At 38.1% G+C, this 19,233-nt stretch overlaps 1 protein-coding gene across 2 annotated transcripts in view; it reads right to left on the bottom strand.

The window, feature by feature from the left end:
* Nucleotides 1-270: 270 nt before the first annotated feature.
* The window catches only part of RAD23B (RAD23 homolog B, nucleotide excision repair protein), a 35,815-nt gene continuing 16,852 nt past the window's right edge, over nucleotides 271-19,233 (bottom strand). For both annotated transcript variants that reach the window (XM_038124271.1, XM_038124270.1), the window contains 7 exons: nucleotides 18,231-18,478; nucleotides 15,107-15,162; nucleotides 11,161-11,288; nucleotides 6,765-6,888; nucleotides 5,701-5,828; nucleotides 5,118-5,294; nucleotides 271-3,296 (listed from right to left, as the gene is read on the bottom strand). In XM_038124271.1, coding sequence (XP_037980199.1) covers nucleotides 3,183-3,296; nucleotides 5,118-5,294; nucleotides 5,701-5,828; nucleotides 6,765-6,888; nucleotides 11,161-11,288; nucleotides 15,107-15,162; nucleotides 18,231-18,478 — 975 coding nt within the window. In that variant the 3' untranslated portion in view covers nucleotides 271-3,182. The remainder of the gene's footprint in view (nucleotides 3,297-5,117; nucleotides 5,295-5,700; nucleotides 5,829-6,764; nucleotides 6,889-11,160; nucleotides 11,289-15,106; nucleotides 15,163-18,230; nucleotides 18,479-19,233) is intronic.

Raw genomic sequence — 19,233 nt, 5'->3', positions numbered from 1 at the left:
GCTTTGTGTCTCTGTTTGATTCATTCATGCACGTTCTTGAAGTGAAGCTCAACCCAGCACTCCAAAATCAGTCACAATCTGGCTTCAGGACTGATTATCTCACATCCCTAAGAAGTTCTGTTAGTGTGGGGTAAGAAAAGGGCATTTAATCAGTAAAACTGCTTGGGTTTTAGCTGGATTCATCAGGCAGCTCTGGACAAAGTAAATGAACCACAGCATCAAAATGCAGCTGTAGAGAAGACTTAAGAACAGACAAGTACAGAATTATTATGACTTCAGAGTAACTTTTTAATCCCAATTAAAAGTGCATCATAAATAGCTTTTGTCTAAGCAGATATTCAGAAGTTTTACAACAAAGGTAAGGACTACAGTACCAAAACTTAGGAAGAAATACTTTATTTTCTCAGCTACTGTTCAGAAAGCCCTGAGGAAACTGATCCCCAAATCCCTAAGAGATCTGCAGCAGAGAAGCTGAGAAGCACTCTGTGCAGACAACTCCCGGTAGTACTTGGTAGAAAACGAGGCACAACATACCTAGGCAGCTTGCTCAGGTCACACCTCCTCAACACCACATGAATTCCATGTATTCTTCCCTTTTGGCAGCTACTACAAAGAGAGACATGATTCTCCCTGGCAAGTATCCCGCTATTGGACAGGTAACAGTTTTTGCTAGCATGTAAGGTCAGACACCTGTTGTTCATCAGAAGTCACAAAAACACTGTTTCACTGCTGGAAAAAACGGGAACAGCATGACTAGTAAGGCTTCAAACACAGCAGCCATAAATCCCTCAGTCACTCAGCATACAAAGTTACAAATGAACAAAGCTACTAGCTTTTTTTTTTCTTTCCTTTTTTTTTTTTTTTTTTTTTTTTACAAAGAACAAGCTCAACAGACTTTAATTCAAATACATTTATAATAAGTAAACATTTCAAAATCAAAATTGGAGGGAGTGGACTGAAACACCCAAACATTCTTGCTTTACTCTCCACCCTCCTAGAGAAGGAATGGTTATTTCTCATAGCAGTTTGATCAGTACAGAAGACTCCCACAAACTAAAAGCTTTTATCTTAGTTAGGTATCAGCTATGTAGTAAAAGTACATTCAAGAAGTCCTTGTATCAATTTGGTGTTTTTCAAGTACCTGACAGCTGGTCCTTTTACAGATAACAAACAGCCCCTTTTGGCATGCAGTGTTAAACCAAAATCCATCTCTCCCAGTTCACAGACAAACTGAGAATCCTATTTAGATGAAGTTTACTAGCTGACTCAGGTATTAATGTTAACTTCTCTAAAATGAAAACATTATGAAAGACTTATTTCCTATTTAGCAGTATCACATCTCCTATTGATAGATTTGGGTTGTGCTACTGATCACTTAGACGACATTCACCTAAGAAATTTTAAAAGAATAAAATCTGAATAATTAAAATACACACTATCTGGAAAAATATCACAGATGTATAAGAATAGAAAAAAAAAGTAAAAGGCTTTAATACATTTCATTGTTTTGTGCAGATATTTTTACAGACTATGGCCAATTAATGAAGAAATGAAATACAAATCTTTCAGTCTTTTTAGCTCATTTTTCAAGACACTTGGCTTGTACTTTGAGCTTAACTAGTAGCTAAGTAGTTAATCCACTGATAAACAAACTCAGCAGAAAATAATTTTTTAGTTGTACCACTAAATCATTAAAATCATTAATATCATTAGTAGTACAGGAATTCAGTGCTGTACCACTAATAATATTTTTTCCTGGTTACTGTAGAGGTAAATTTGTAATCCAGGTAATTGGACTACAACAGTAGAAAAAAATCAAACTATCCCCATGTTGTGTTCAGGTAACGTTGCACAGAACAGCTTTAGATTAAATTTACACTTGTTTTTATTCATAGTATTGCAATGACGGGCAAAATTACCTCTAAAAGTTAACATGTATAAAAAAAAAAGATTGTTAACATTTTATGATGACTAAACAAAATAAATCATAAGTAGGTATGAAGAAGTAAGATTGAAAACTCTGTAACCAGAGTTTATTTTCAATAGAAAGTTTCGAGTGTCAATTTTTTTTACATTGGAATAAATTCATAGCTTGCTTGATATCTCAAGTTTTGAACTTCTCATCCTTATAAAGTGAATAAATCCCCAAAAGTCCTTACTTAACAGAAATAGCTTGAACACTACAATCTACTCAAGAGCAACAGAACACTTATAGCTGTACTATAAAAGCTGGTTCAACAAAGTTGGGAGGGTGAAATTTGATTTGATAAAGTCTCATTGCAGCAGACAAAAATGAAGCTTACATTTTGTTTGCTGGCAGAAAAAGAATATTCAACTCACTAGAGTGCATATAACAAAACCAAACATGCAATCTATTGCTTTTAAAACTTTTACTGCAAGATAACATTAGAAGAACAGTAATTAGGTATCTATAATTTTTTTTTCCCAAAGAGAAAATATGTAAACAGGATAATAATTTTTTTCTGTATGTATATAGTTTCTCAGATCATTTCAGGGGGACAAAGGAGGGGGTGGTGTTTCTCAATAATCAGGACACTTTTAACTGTAATGGGTTTTCGTCGGGAAAAAAAGAAAAGAGCCAACACTGTTCTAATTCAGCATTAGACAAAAATATTGTGTTTCTTGCACTACTTTAACACAGCTGAAGAAAAAAACCCGAATATCCCTATTTTGGCATTCAGGATTACATTTGCTCAGATCTTTTAGATTTCACAAAGCTGCTATCCAGTGTTGCCATGAAATACAGACTGTAAAATCTATGTAGCACAGGCTACTTCCAATGCCAATACTAAGTGGAAAGGAACATGAAGCAGTGCATTACACTACATTTCCGGAACTAGTACAGTAAGAGTGAAAACCTAGAAAAAGTTAACCTACAGTTTACAGAAGGAACTAATTATCTGCAGAAGCTGATTTTTTGGTTGTATATATATATATATTTTTTTTACACTGTGCGATTTTCTGCATCTGCTAATTTAAAACAGACATTTAAAACTTGTTGCTTTCTTTGCTTTGTTTCTTATGTTCTCCCTTCCACCCACCCCCTATATTCCATACACCAAGCATTATGAATATAAGCCCAAATACCCTAGACAATCCAGTGAACAGAGTTAGTGTAATGCACTGGTGTGAGGTGTGAAATAGAAAAAAAAAAATTTCTCTCAGTCTTCGTCGAAGTTCTGCTGTAGGAGAAAGTTGGCAGCCAGGTTTTCGTTCTTCTCGCAAGCGAAATACGCCTGTATCACAAGTCCTTCAGGAAATCCTAATGCCTTTAACTGAAGAAAAAAAACATATTTAGGAAGTGCATTTTGCATGTTAGGCTTCTTTGTAGGTCCAGTGCCTTGAGATGTCATTTAAGCAATTACTGCCTTCTTGAAATGCCTAGCTCAATGCAGATTTCATCAAGTCAAAAATAAGGTGCTGCCTCTGCCTTTAGTAAAGAGGATCCTCACTTGAAAAAGTGATTGGATTAAGTCTAATAAACTTGTTAAAAACTTGTCACTTCTTTAGTGACACAGTGAGCCTAAAACAGACCTGGGTCACAGAATTGTCATGAAGTAATGGCACATTGCACTGCTGCAGGAAAAAAAAACCCAACTTCAAACAATGCTCATTTTAAACAATTATAAAAAGCTCCAAATAACTTTTAACAAAAAATTGCCTGGAACAAAAGCTCCCAGCCTGTGATCTTTAGTAGGCTGTCCAGCACATCACATTAGGCCATATTTTCAATTGTTTATCTTAAAATATTAACAACACACTGCAGCCAAGACAAGTAAGCTGAGAGCAATCTGGTTTTCAGAAGTCAAGGGATTAATTAATGTCTGGAACACAGCGACAACACAGGGCATGAGAACATCAGAGAAGAGCTTATTACTGTGCCAAGGGTTTGGCCAGCATTTAGGGGCACTCAGCAAATGAATTCTTGTTTCAGCCAAAGGCAAGCACACTCCACTACTTGGAGATTTTCTTAAAATCCTCACAACACCTGCAAGGCATTTCATGTATGGGGCAGATCAAATAACTATGAGAAAAACTGTGTCCTATTATCCCTCACCAGCCATTCTTAGATTTTATTTCTAGCCCACAGACAGCATGAAGTTATCACCTGCAATACTAAGACACTTAAATGTTGAGGTTTGTCTTTCATGGAAACAGAAAGAAGCGTATGGATCTCTGCTGGGTTTCAGGACAGGCTGTGGAGGTAATAAAGTTCTACTGCATAAAATGACTTTAAAAGAAAATGCAACACTCTAAAGATGATGACCTGTGAAGAAGTACATGGTCAAATAGTTTTATTAGACTAATTTTATTATTTGCCAGTTTCCTCTAGATCTAGAGAACTGACATCTGTATTCAAATAAGTATCTTCTAATGATCCTTACTTAAACTTTGGTTTTGCCAGATGAAAAAAAACATTTTCTCTGGAGCACCAAACCACTGCCACAGTATGACAAAAGTCTTGCAATTTGTCCTGAGAAAAATCTCAGAGGCACTGCCGTCTATGCAAAACCATGTTTAGTCAGTTACACAGTATTTATGAATGCAATCTACCACCTCAGAGTATATTTTCATGCTTAGCAGTACTTTAGGAAAACTGTAATTAACTAATTGTCATAGACAGACAAATAACTGGGTTAAGTTTTGACTTCAACTAACCTACTTAACTATGAGTGTTCTTACTTTCCAAGTGCTTTGCAAACAGTGCTCAAGCAGCCAGGCCTTTGTACCTAGAGCTGCCATGGCATGATCTAGAGCAGTACTGGTTGAGGCTTCTGCAAGAGGAATTACTTCCTGAATAATTCCTGAGGGAAACCCATTCCATCATCAATTACCACAGGATGGTCTCTGATCACTTAAAATGCTCTGCCTCTTCTCAGTAAGACAGATTTAAGATATTTTAGACTCAATTGCTATAAAGCAAGAAAAGATATGATTTGAAACAAGGCTACAACAGCTGTGAAATGTCAAATATGAAAATACCAAATATGATGCAGGAACTACTGAGCTGAACAAAGTTTAAATTAGGCAGGTCTTAAGCATGCACTGGAGTCAACACCCAACAGCAACAAGAATTTCAAAGAAGAGAGGCTCACCCTTTCTATAGCTTCTTTTTCCTGAGGTGTTACTTGAATGTAGTTCATATGAGCATTCCCAGCATCTCCTATTCCTCCAGTGCTGGCACCATCATCACTGCCACTTAAACCTTGGCGAGACTCTAGAACTGGCTCATTCAGCATATGAATAAAATGTTCCTGGTGCTGGCTTATTTGCTGTGATGCACAGAATAGTAAAAGAAACACACATATTTAAGAAACTGAAGTTTAAGCATGCCAACAGACAAGTAAAAATATTTATTTTCAGAGAATTAAGAAGTCAAAGGGACACGCAAAAAAGTGCAGAGAAAAAAACCTGTTATATCTAACTATAAAAAGTGCAATTTGTATGTTTCAATTCAACTGCAGTGATCCTTCCCACTTCCTCACCCCCTCTGCATCTCTTAAGAAGTCTCAGATTTGTATCCAATATCACAGAAAATACATTCTGTACAGCAACAACTGCTGAAAAGCCAGGAATAGAACTGCTAGTAACATATTATCCCAGACAACATCAACATACGACTCTCTTGCAAAGCTAAATCAGAATTACTAAGCATTGTTTTCTTTTTTTAAGATGCACCTGCAGTAGTTGGGGGTTTTCCCGTCCAATTTGCTGTAGCAATGCTGGCAACAGAGAAGGATTTTGCTGGATAATTTGTCTCATCTGCTGGAACTGAGGCTGATTTCGTAAAAACTCAAGTGGATGTCCTGAAAAAAAATCAGTGAAATAACATGTTTTTTTAAAAAGTTACTGAGAATCTTACTAAAATGCATGCCTACACTGCAATTTTAGATAGAAACAGGACATGAGAGTGGATAATACACCACTCACTGAAGAATAAAAGAATTTGCTTCCTCACTCTAGCTTTAAGGAAAACTTTATTCTTTATTCTAAGATTAAACAATGCATTTCCTTTTCACCCAGTCTTCTCTTAAGGTCCAACAGCCTTGTCCTTATCTCCAACACTTTCCTCTGGACGTCTCATCTCTGGTTCATCTCAATCAGACACATCTAACCAATCCACTCTCTTGTCTCTCGTATCTTGAGCACCTTTTCTAGAGAGACCTTTTCTACCCCTTCATTAGGCTCCTTTCGTGTATTTATCTATCTCCCTGTAAGAGGGAGATAAATAGATGATAAATACCCTTCTCTTCTGTAGGCACCAACCACTGTCAAAGTGCTGCACTGCTGAGTGAGGAGTCCTAGGTCATTTATAGGTCTTTCCAGTGCTACACTTCATGGCTTAATTTCAGGTTTCTCCCTTGATATCCCAGCTTCTGTGTGGTAAATATATCAATATAGTCATAGTGGACAGTCCCCAGTCAGTCACAGAGTAGAAAATCAGAGTATAAGTGAGAGAAAACACAGTCTGTGTTTTCTCATCTGTGGTCTTGCACTTAAGAATCCAGAATACTGAATTAAAGAAATTGTGCAAGTTCACTGCGTTTTTTGAAAACTTTGCACCTGACATACAACGAGCCACTTGTCCCATGAAAGTATCACACCTGGAATTTCCATGTTAACAGCCCTTACCCAGTTCCCTCTGAGCAACTCACAAGCACCTGGAACTCAAAACTGACTGAAAAACAGATTGGTTAAGGGCACATTGTTTATCACATCTTCTCCAATACAGCCTTTCTTACCTCCTAGTGAACTAGTAGTCGTGGGTATAGTTGCTACTGCTGCTGCCACTGCTGAAGACTGAGATGCACCAGTGCTTGGTGGTTGAGGGGGGTCAGCCACAGCCTGATTATCTCCAGGTATACCCTAAAGCCACAGTTCACATCATTACCCACAGAATGCTGACAGACACGTTTCAGCTGCATGCAGTATTTGGGTTTCAGAATTAAGGGGAAAAAGTAAAAAACTTAATGCTTTCACTGCAAATACAAAGCAAGATCCTGTGAGTTATCCATTTATAACTGACAGAGAACACTGTGGAAAGATTAGTTTTATTTTTTGGCAGGAAAAATGTGTGGTTTGTATAAAAAGGCAGTAAAGCATGCCCTGCATCACTTTAAGACACACTTTGCCCAATAAAAAATACTTGCTTTGAATCCTGTTTAAAGATATTTGATATGAATAAAAAAGTTAAACTAAATACACGGTTACACTGTATTATATTGTTGTGCAATAGTGACATTACAGCTAAAAATTGCAGTACAAAATGCTAACTAAGATTAATAATTCCATACAACTGGCAAGGAACTGAGAAGAGACACAAGAACACAGCTCTTGGGACCTCCTTCCTCAATGAAAAGCTGTCATTCACAATATCTTAAAGGTGAAAAGGTCTGTATGTCACGCAGCTTTAGCAAGTTTTAAAAAAAAAGTTATCTTGCCTTCTATTTTTCATGTGCAAGCAACTTTATGAAGGAACTGACTGCTCAGGGGGCTGAAATGGACAAAGCTAAAACACAATATTATAATAAACTAAAATGCTGGTTACACAACAATGGTACCTCACTCTACTGCTTTTCTCCTGCATGGAAATCCTTCCTACTCTAATCCTGCCTTCCTCACTGTCACTGAACTTCTGCATCAAGTCTAGCCTTTTAATCTACCTTTCTGAAGCCTGGAAACTCATGGGAGAGACACAGAGAATATTATACCAAACCCTGTTGGAACAGCCCAGAGAAGTTACCCAAATGAGGGTCACCCTTGTGTTGGGGAAACACAAAATGTAAGGAACTGAGTGGGTGAAAATATTACAGAGCTACAGGGTAACCAGACAATGAAGAGGTTTGTCAAGCCTACCATAAAAATCACTGGTAGGTAATGTAGATTAAAAGTCCTGCTGTAACATGATCTTCACATGGTATGTTCATCATTACACCTGAACAAAAAGGACAAATATACAGCTAACACAGAGGGCACATCTAGAAAGGGAGAACCGGACAGTGCTCCAAGCAATGCTCTTTGCCTTACCTGTTAATTAAGAAACACATCAAGGTATAAATCACCTGATCATCAAGTGCACATTTAAGCCACTCAGGGGAATAAAAGCAAGATTTCCCTGTCACACACTTCATTACCTTCACATGGCTCAGTAAACTCAGTACACATCCCTCCCTCTGCTGAGGGGGAGGAGGATTCCATTCATGGTATAATTCTGATGTAACTCTCCCTTATCAGTGGCTTACAGAGCATTGATTAAATACCTTTCCCATCAAATCAGTCATTTCTGGCAATCCAAGTATAATGTAACAATTTGGGTTAATCTTATGAAATTACTAGTTGATTTCACCTATTCCCAGGCATACGTCACCACTGCAATCTGTGTCCAGATCAAACAACATGTGCTTGTTTAAACTTCTAAGCTTGCTCTTGAATGGAAGGACTGTGTAAACTAGTTCAAACAAATTTACTTAGAAATTATTTGTCATCTTGAGCATCATCTTAACTCTCGAACACAAGCTTGAAGTATCACTCTCCAAATAACAGAGACTGTGTACAGTTGCAATCAGACAATGCCAGTGAGGCGTATGGACCTTGCTCACACAGTCACAACAGAATAAAGCATGGTATTAAACCACACACAAGCCACTCTGAATGCAAACACTGCTTGGACAGCAAAAAAGGCCACTGTTGCCTTATGGTGGATGAAACAATTGTTTACTGTTTAACGGAGCAGTACAGCAGTTTTTAGCTGACTTTGCTCTCTGCAGGGCAATAATCACATCAGGTCTAGCTTCTGTACAGAATAGAGAACAAAATAGTTCCAGCTGGGAGGTACTTACAATGATCATCTAGTCCCACTGACCAATTCATGGCTGACCAAAAGTTAAAGCCTGTAAAGGGCAGTGTCCAAATGCCTCTGAAACACTGACAGGCACAGGACATTGACCACCTCTCTAGGAATTCTGTTAAGTATTTCACTATACTCACACTAAAGAAATGTTCCCTAAAAATGTCCAAACTAAGAGGCTGGTACTGAAGAGATGACAAAACTCCTTCTTAACTAGAGGTCAGGAAATCCTTGACTGAAAAAGAGATCTGCATGTAAATGCCTCCAAAGATGAGTGTGGGACATAGAAAAATAAAGATCATCTTTTGCAACTCCTTCTACAACCACAGGATTACATCTCTAATCCTCAATGATCATGCCAAGAAAACTGAAGAGCTTGCCATCTGAACCATGGACAACAACTAGAACCTTCAGGGCTCATCTGAGGAACAGCGGCGCTTTAATTACAGTTTTACCCTTGCTGTACCCAGGTTCCTTAAACCTGGACAGTGTTATTACACTTATAGAGCTCAATGTCTTAATCCTAATCTGCAAATATAAATAAATAAATATATAAATATATATATAAAAGATAGTGCTGATGATAGTTTGGATGCAATAATGTAGAGAGAGGGTCAAAGAACAGTGTCCTCAACAGTAACTAAAAAGACCCTTTTTGTGATGCAGCAGGAGAGTAAGGAACATCTTCAGACCCCAGCAGATCCAGAACAGTTATACAGACCATTTATGGCAAAAGGATTTTTCTAGAAGGACAGCAAAATTCTGCCATCTAATATGGTCTCCAAGAGCAAGACCATTCCTCCCTACTCCCTCTTCCAGCAGGAGGAAGAGGAAGAAACAGAGAAAAGGTATTTTCCAGGGAAGGATAACATGACACATAAAGGGACATCTTATATAACAGAAGGACCCACTTTATATACAGGACCTACTGAAGGACTAAAAATTAAATGCTCATAGCAGTCAATGCATTTTGCAGATGTGCCATGTAGCTCCATCATGGGGATACTCTATCTCTATTCTGGAGTTCCTGAACAGAAATAAACTAGGGGAGGGGAATGCCAGAAACTGAGTGCACGAGAATTGCACACTGTGTAGGACTGCCACACACACAGCAGGCCAAACACTTAGGGGAGGCATTGAATTCATGGTGTATTTACAGACTAGATGAACAGTAAACCCAACATTTTTACAACATGAAAAACAAATGTTTGAACTTGAGGACTTATGACAGAGAGTTGGGAGCGATTGCATTCACCCTTGCTTGGCCTAATGCTAGCTGGGAATTAAAACTTTTCATATTTTTGTACTCATAACATTTGTTGTCAATTTAAAATCTGAAGATTACAGTCTTGGGAACGTTAATGTAAGTAGGAAGCATGCCAGGGACTTGAAGTTGTAACTACTGAAGGAAAACTTCATTAACAAAATTGAAGTTTTATAACCAGAGGGTAAAGATGCCAGATTTCTTATCAATCAATCAGAAATTCAATCCACATGTATTTTGCAAGGATTAGGTCAAGATATTTGGTTGCCAGATTTTAATAAAGTTCAGATCTGCTAAAAGGAAAGACCTCATCAGGGGAAAAATTGTGCGCCAGAGCAAAGAATAAATGTACTGGAAATACTGACTAAGCAACAAAATCAGAGAGATTCTACATGGTTACAATTCACCTGTCAGAGTAAGGTATACAATAAGAAAAAATTCAAGAAACCCAGGGTTTTCATTGAAGTGAAATTACACTTCTATTTCCTCTCATGCCAATGAAGTTTGTTATACCCTTCAAGCTTTATTTATCAAATAAAAACTGTTTATTTTGTAAAACACTGCTGAAATGAAAACACCAGTTAAATTAAGCACAGTTCAAAAAAAAAAAAACCCTCTCAAACCTTTCTGTTTGTGAATATATTAAGAACACTGCATTATTAACAAAAACAGTGAACTGGAACCTAAGGAATAGTGATGATATAGATACAAAAGTACAACTAATCAACTAATGCTGTCACTAAGAGGTGACACAAAACCATGGCCAGTTAAAGCCAGCACTGTAACTGGACATACTTTACAGACATATCCATATCAATCAACAAAAAATGAAAGCAAAGAAGTGGTAGAGGTGGTTAGGGATTATTTCAGTGTTTTCTATAACACACCATGCCTGTCAAAATTTCAATCTCATCTTTCCAGATGGCAAACGTCACTCTCAGCAACTGAGTAACGTTCAAAATAACACCAAAATCAAAGTGAAAGATATTAAGTGGAAAACAAAGGTGCAGGTAAGGTACGTGCTCACCATCAGAAGGTATTCCACTGCTCTGTCAGGATTGTTGAAGCTGGCCCTCAGTGCTGCAATCACCTGCTCCCGCTCGTAGCCCATGGACATGATCTCAGTCACCATGTTCTCATAGGACTGACCGGTCACTAGAAGTCACAGGACCACCATTTTAAGGGAATAAGATGAAAATAATCACACACACACACAAAAGTTTCAATGGATAAGTGTAATTTCCACCTGAATTTCAGTCGTTCATTGAAAAGAGTACTTCATATTAAACATGCCATGGTTCTGTGGCTTTAATTCCAAAGATATTCAGTGGTTTCATTATGAATTTGATTGGAAATAGTAAAGGGTAATGAAGAAAATGTAAACTTCTACTGACAAAAGCAGTACTTGTGATACTTCTGTACTTGTAATTGAAATAATGTTCTCTCTTCAAGTTTTCATTTAAGGTCAAGGGCATCCTCACAGCTAATATTCAATTCCTGATGTAATCAAGAGAAGTCTCCTGCAGCTTACATTTGGAAATGTATTAATTTGAAATCTGCCTGTCAAATTATTAGCCATTGAGGATTTTCCAAATAAAGACTTTCTGCTACGCTGTTGTTAGATAGATGACAATTAGTGATTAGATATTGCTATATATTGCTACATGCTAGTGATGATGATCAAAGTAATTTAATCAACTTAATATGGACCAACTCAAATCACGAAGAAGACTTAAAAGTTGTATCTAGGAAACTCACTCAAGACTTCAGCGGGGGTTCAGGAAACCAAGTTATCTCATTTAATTTTTAATCTTTATCTCACTCAATTTAACATTTGACTAGACATCCATCACATCAAATCCCCCACCTCTTACAGCAAAAATAGATGAAAACTGTCCCACACCTACAGCAATCAAGACAAAAGGTACACACACTATATATGAAACAATTTAAGGGCAACTGTTACTACACTAATGTCACTGTAAGGACAATTATTATCTCTTTTCATAATCCATAATCATAATTAATATTCCTGCCTCAAATGCAGACAGCAAGTAGTACAATTACAAAAAAAAAAAAAAAAAAAAAGGCAGTTATTCCATACATTGTAATTGGGCAAATCTTCAAGGCTATCTTCCTGGCAGGAAAAAAGCCACAAGCAAGCCCAGGCATTAAAATACTATCTCCTTCCTTGGATGAAAGTATTCCTGATCTCAGTGAAATCCTACTACTGACTCTGCAACTAGCAAGTTAGTGACAGGAAAGTTAAACAATTAACAGTCATCATAAAAAAACCCCAACTAATTAATAATGCTAATACTAAAAAAAAAAAAACAAACAGAGGAAACAAATACAAGAGCTATTCTGTTAAGGCAAGTAAGCTGTAATAAAAAGAACCAAAGAAAACATGATGTTTTATTCCCTTAGGGAGAAGGTGTTTAACTCAAGCCAACATTAATACAGCCCCACTGCCTGTGTCTTAACGTGTGCTTCTAAACAATCAGTGGGTGTGTGACTTAGGGCAGTAAGCTCAAGAACAAACAATAAAACAGCCCTAGCCCAAGGGTACTTGTGCCTTACCCATAAATAAAGGATTTAAAAGCCTTGACTAATTTGAGTATTATTTGGGCTTCAAAGTAATAGTGCCAACCTGAGTTTGAGGAATGGTAAGTTCTTCATGTCTTCATACAGAACTACAATATCATTCATTTCACATCTACTTGCATTTTTTCAAATGTGAAATGAAAAAAAAAACACCTAAACTTCGCTCCAAAGACACATACTTCTATACATATCTTCAGGGAAGCAAAAAAGCCAAGCCAATGATCGTCCCAACACAATGATTTTGTGACTTCTGCTCACATTCTTCCTTACACAGCACTAGTTTACCCTTACTACTCCCAAGAAAATTACCAAGCAGACAGAACACCTGTTGATGTAATTAGTTACTACCTGAACACTTCTGCATTGCTTTTTCATAATAAGCAGGGTAGAGACTAGAAGATTTGACACAGGAAAAAGACGCAAAAAGGCTGGCTAACTCTGCACAGGCGCCTCCATAAGGCATAATTAAAAGCCAAAGGAGGAAAACAGAATTACTGAAAATGTAGGTGCATGTACTCCATACAGTCAACTTCATAAGTTGTGCAAGAGTGAGATCAAGAATAATAATTCAGAAGTTGCACACCAGCAATGTCATGACACACAGTCAGGTCTATCTGTCCCTAGTGGTAGTGGAAATGTTTGAGGTCAATGGTGAATTGATTCTGCTCTTTGCTTTTATCTTTCAAGCAACATTTTAAAGCTGGATTAACTCTCAAATCCAGTTCATCACACTCCCCTCAATGATTCTCGTCCTATGCCTTAAAGAAATCTTAGGCTGCTCCTGTGAAAGATGTGGTTGCACAAGGACTGCAAGACATGCAGATCTTCACGTAGCACACAAAGCCACAACACTTTTCAGTATTTAACCAAAAACAACAGCAAATCATGGAAAACAATCCCTATTTTTAAAGCAGAGTTAATTAATTTCAGACAATGTAATTGAGAAGCCACAGTTAGAATACGTGTTGGATCCAACTTAGGATGTGAAAACATACTCCATCAATTTGTGCAAGCAAATTCCCTTCAGGACAGTTTTTAAAGAAAAAGAACTAATTTCCTTAAAAATTTATTGGCTGACAACACTTAGAGTATGCTTACCCAGAAATCATAGTCAATACCTCTTATTTCCAAACATGTCAGGGACACATGGGTTTACTCTATCAGATACCAACCAAAGAACTCCCATACAAAATGGATTGTGAGGTGATGCTCTTGAAATATTTTGGGTTTTTTCCCCAATTTTGAAGAGATTTGAATCAAGACCACCAGCTTCATTTAAGTTGCTGACCAACACTGTTAACACAAGTGTTGGTGATGACATCATCTTGGCCACTAAGATAGTATGAATGGTTAAGGAAGCACCTTTGGTAACAGCAATCACTTCAGCCAGTTTAGTTTTAGTGTTTCATTTTTGACTCCTGCTATCAGTCTCTATCAGCTATTTTGGATCATACAATTTAAATCAGTATGTCACACCTAAGATCCAAGATGCAGTTGGACAGACTAAATCTAGTAGCTACCACTAAGTTAGGTAAAATATTACTGCTGCTTCTAAATCATCCTGAGCTGCTTAATTACAGCACCTGCCTCCAATATACCCACATGAAAATGTAAGTGAAACTCTTTACTTGGTTTGACTCTTTGTAACAAATTGCAGCTTCATATTTAAAGACAAAAGACAGAATAAAAACCCCGGCTCCTCCTTATTTCTGTACCTGAATTTGTCACAAACAACCCAAAAATTTCTGTAAGAGTAAGGAGTTGTGGGCTTGTCTAATAATTTCCCAGCTACCCAAATCAGCATAAATGATGGACAGAGCTTGCTGTTGTCTTTATTTTGTCTATTCCACTGAGAAACAAAGACTATTTAAACTGTCAAAATAAGAATAAGTTGACTGTAAATACATGGAGGCATTCATTCCTCAGCCCAGACAGCAGCAGATCTGGTGAATTTATCTAATCTCAATGTGTCAAAAAGCAAAGTACCTTCAAAGCTGGAACAAGTGAATAATGTCAGCCTTGCACTCTGGTGTGCAGAAGTGAAAAGCATACACATATTTACATCTAGTCTTCTATTCAAGCTACTTCCAAGTGAATAGTTAGAAGAGAAATTAAAGCGAATGGGGGAAAAAAAGCAGGAGTGCAAGGATCTTCCTTTTACTCAACAAAAATATATAAAGAGAAATATTCTTCAGTAAAGCAGTTCTTGAAGCTGGTTCCAAGACATCAACTTCAGGTCTTAGAGAAGAGCACTTTGATTATAACTTTAACAATGACAGATACAGAAGAAAATGTCAACATCTGCTAATCCGTCATGTTTCTGCTGCACCAAAATAATGTCTACATTAAAAAAAAAACTCTCCACTTACCAAGTGCACTTATAGCATCCTCAAAAAGATTTGATCGAGATGTATCACCTGTTGTACTGTAAGATGAAGACAAGTGCAATGGTAATTACAAAACTTTGGAAAACTTCCTGTTTTTCAAAAAAAAAAAAAAAAAAAGAAAAAAAGAAAAAAAAAGCAGCAGCAGCTGTAACTCTAATAGCCCCTTTTGTTTCTAAAAGCCAATAAAGCTTTCCAAAGAGCTCTCTTTTGGTCCTATAGTGAGAATAGATTTTACAAACTTACAATGCTAGCATTTTTAAAACAAGGCCAACCTTCCCCCGCTACCCCCCAGAAGTTTGGCTCTTGCCCATCTGCTCAGGGATTAGCCATCTGCTTGCTTGAATGCCTTAAAGGGTGGGAGAACAAGGTGGATTTTCAAAAGCACACAGCAGTCTCACTAACTGCTTCCCCACAGTCACCAGTTTGACCTCAATGAGGACCCCAAGGAGGTCGGTGGCAAGCACTTATTAAAATCTCAGTATACTGCTTTCCCAGGAATATAAACTGCTAACATTTGCAATTACTCCATCTCAAGTTATCAAAGTTGTTAAATTACAGGATTAAAGGCTCACCTCCATGAACAGCAAGGAACACAGAGGCACAACACTAGGCAGAGGAATACCAGTTTTAATCAGCCACAGCCATGGGTGCCCAGTTCCCAGGGCTGCAAAATTAAAGCATCAGCCCCCTGGTCTCAGGGTAACACCCAGGGTGGGGACACCAGGACTCCTTCAAGGGCATTACAGCCTACATGGTGGTGCAACTCACTGTGGAGTGCCAGGTAGAAGTGTTGGGTGGAAATCCAGAAGAAGGACCAAAGGCAGGGAAAGGAAAGCTTAAGGCACCATGCAGAAGGAAGCATGGGTCAAGGGAGCAAAAAGAGGAGAAAAAGGGCCAGTCATACATAAGAAACACTTGCCTGGCCATGCTCTGCACCTCACCACCCATCCCTCCTGTCTTTTTATTAAATTCTACTCCTAAAAATTTTTCGTAATGCAGGGTGTGTGTGTCTGTATTCTACACACATGTGTGTATGTGGAATCCCAAGTGTTCACAGGGACAGGGAATTGTGAGATAGGGGGATCCAGACACCTGTGGAGCCAGCAACTGCTGAGACCAGACACTCTGGAAGTCTGAAGGCCAAAGGACTGCAAGCCAGTTCCTGGGTGAGCCCTCTGTGTGTGTGTGTGTGCATGTGCAATGGGAATCCGAGTATCAGGGCCTGGAACAGGGTGGCAGGGCTCAGGCAGTCCCCATACCCTGGTACTAAAAACCTGGTGAACTCTAAGGGGCCAGCTATCAAACCAGAAATTCACATTTTTCATTTGTATTTTGTACATATTCATTTTGCAGTAGTGGGCTTTGCCCTAAATAGCCAGAGGGGAAGTGGATGTGGCTGATGTATCTTTCATGAGTGCTGGGATTTTCCCTGCCTGAGCTGACCTAAGCAGCCAGACACATATTTATAGGTATATCCATACTGTGTGTATATTTTGGGAATACAGAGTCTTGATAACATGATAGACTTGAGGACATGGAGCTGCAGAAGCCTCACATTTATCAGGCTACCAGAGTTGGCAACTCCTACCAGCAAGTGAAAGATCATCAGATTGATCTGAATGCTTTCAGAAGATGCCACTAAAAATCCAGCAAGGAACTTACAGAGATCTCTGTAAGATCTATGCAAGAAATAATTTGTTCCAACAAGAATGCTTCACTAGAATCTGTCAGTAGTTAAGATTTACAATCAAAAAAAAGATCAAAGACAAAGCAGGATGCCAGCTGGCCTGGCCTTGGGTCAATAAATCTTGCCTTAGTAATTTAGCTTCTAAAGCAAATCAGAAGCAAACAGCATTCACTGAAATCAAGGCAGGTGATAACTTTGATGTATATGTTAAATTATTTTGCTCCTCCCTGTCAAGTGTGTACACTGAGGGTCCCTTACTGCAGTGTTACAAAGCTGCAATCTGTACATGAAAAACACTATTTCAGTGTGACAGATTGATCTTTGAACCCACTGGACAAACTGAGCAGGGGTTAAAAAAAAGAAAATAACCTCACTCATTAGTATTTTTTAACAACTAAGAAATGAAACTTCATTCACATTCCATTTCTAAGAGATACTCGTTTCTCAGAACTGCAAAATTAAATCATCAATTTGTATATTTAGTGCAAGAGATTCGTGATGAGTTTTTCAAGACATTAGGAAATTACAAGTTTTGCTTTGTTATCATCAAATCAGTATTCGATGGTGTTTAAATACAATCACTTTTAAAATACTGTCTTGTGCAGCAGTATTCCCAGAACTAACACACAAATAATTAAAACCCAGAGCATGAAAAATGAAGATTTGATGCTATGCAGCACTTCAGGGGCCATTAAATTCCAGTTAACAACATTTTAATCACATGCATTACTTCAGCAACTTAAGCAAAAAAAAGGGAACAGCATACAACAGGGATAAACCCTCTAACTTCCACCTGATTTTCTCAACTGTAGAAAACTGAGGTGAAAAGTTTTCCCAGGTCTCACAATTAATTACTTGCAGATGGGCCAAAGAAGATTCAGGGAAAAAAAAAAAGAAAAAAAAAAAACCACAAAAAACCAACCTTGCAGCTTTAAGGCATTAAGAGCAATACCACATCCTACATTTCAGAAGAAGAAGCAATAGGGAATTTATGGTTTGAATCTGACCAACATGATCAAAAGCACAATCAGAGGGTTATGAGCAGGACAGGACACGTTTCTCTTCAGACTTCAAGAGCTTTGTGAGCAGTAGATACCCACTGCAGGTGAATATCCTCAGTCTGAAAAGAAACTTGCAGGATAGCAACTCTAACAGGAGCTCAAATCTTGTGTCATTTAACTCTCCCCTCCACAGGTTTGTTCCCAAGACCACACTTCCCACAGGAGAAGGCATAAGCACGGAGAGGTCCTTCTTACAATCAGTAATATCATACTTGAGTCAGACACTGAAATTGCAGTTAAGAAAGAAGAAAAATTATATAGAATGGAGAGAGTGATTGGCCTAACACTGTAATAAAAACTTAAAACCAAAACTAGAAGGAACAGAAATGGGAACCCGTTTTTGGAGGCTTATTCATACCTGTCAATTGACGATGGACTGACAGCAGCTGGTGCCTCAGGTGGTTTTTCTTCTGGCTTCTCCTCTTTCGGAGCACTCACAGGTGCTGGTTCACAAGCCACTGCATCTGGTGCTGGCGGTGGAGGGACAGGAGCTGGCACAGGGGCAGGAACAGGGATTGGTGCAGCAACTGCTGTGGGAGCTGCAGTTGTTGAGCCAACAGTGGAAGTGGCATTTGACGGCTGAGTCGCTCCAGCTGCTGCTTTGGGCTACAGGAGAACAAAGAATTCAGGCACGGAACAAAGATCATAAATACACGGCTCTCTAAGCTCTGTTAAGACCATTTGTGTTTGCTATAGCTGCCTCAACATCAAGCACAACATTAAAACATTGCAAGACATTAATTCTCTAATGCCCTTCACTGTGTTCAAACAAGCAACTGAGAGCGTCACGGAAGTACTCACACACCTGAGCGCTCACACTCTGAAAATAAAGTGAAATGAAAAGATCTAAATATTTACAGACCACAATATTCTAAATATGAAAACAACCCTGTGTTTTACAAAAGCGCATTTTCCAGAAGAAACTAAGAGAGATGCCAAAAAACATCTGCAGAACAAGCATAAGCTTTTCTCACCACTCAGATGTGGGAAAAAGTGATTAAGACAGAAATCACATTTCATTATAAATGCTGTTTGCTGGAACACAAGATGAGAAAAAAAAATTAAACTTCACCTGCAACATGTTTCAGTTATGTAATCTTTGCATTCAGAGCACTAAAATAACATCTCAAATACTTCAGTTCATGAAGTAAGCACCAAGGATACAGCACAATGAAGAACTACCAAAATTACAGCAGAATATTTAGAGTGAATAATACTTGTATGCAATTGTGAAATAATCTTCACATCTCTAATGGAAACCTGAATTTTTCTTGGATGCAGCATTTATCCCATTATATAGAAATAGCCCCAAGGGCTGACAAAGCTGACCCCAATCTTTGCCTTTCCAAGAGAAATAGCTG

This window comes from Motacilla alba, chromosome Z, assembly GCF_015832195.1.
Source record: "Motacilla alba alba isolate MOTALB_02 chromosome Z, Motacilla_alba_V1.0_pri, whole genome shotgun sequence".
Classification (NCBI taxonomy): Eukaryota; Metazoa; Chordata; class Aves; order Passeriformes; family Motacillidae; genus Motacilla; species Motacilla alba.
Note: the sequence above shows the minus strand (reverse complement) of the source record. Positions and strands in the feature narration are given on the sequence as shown.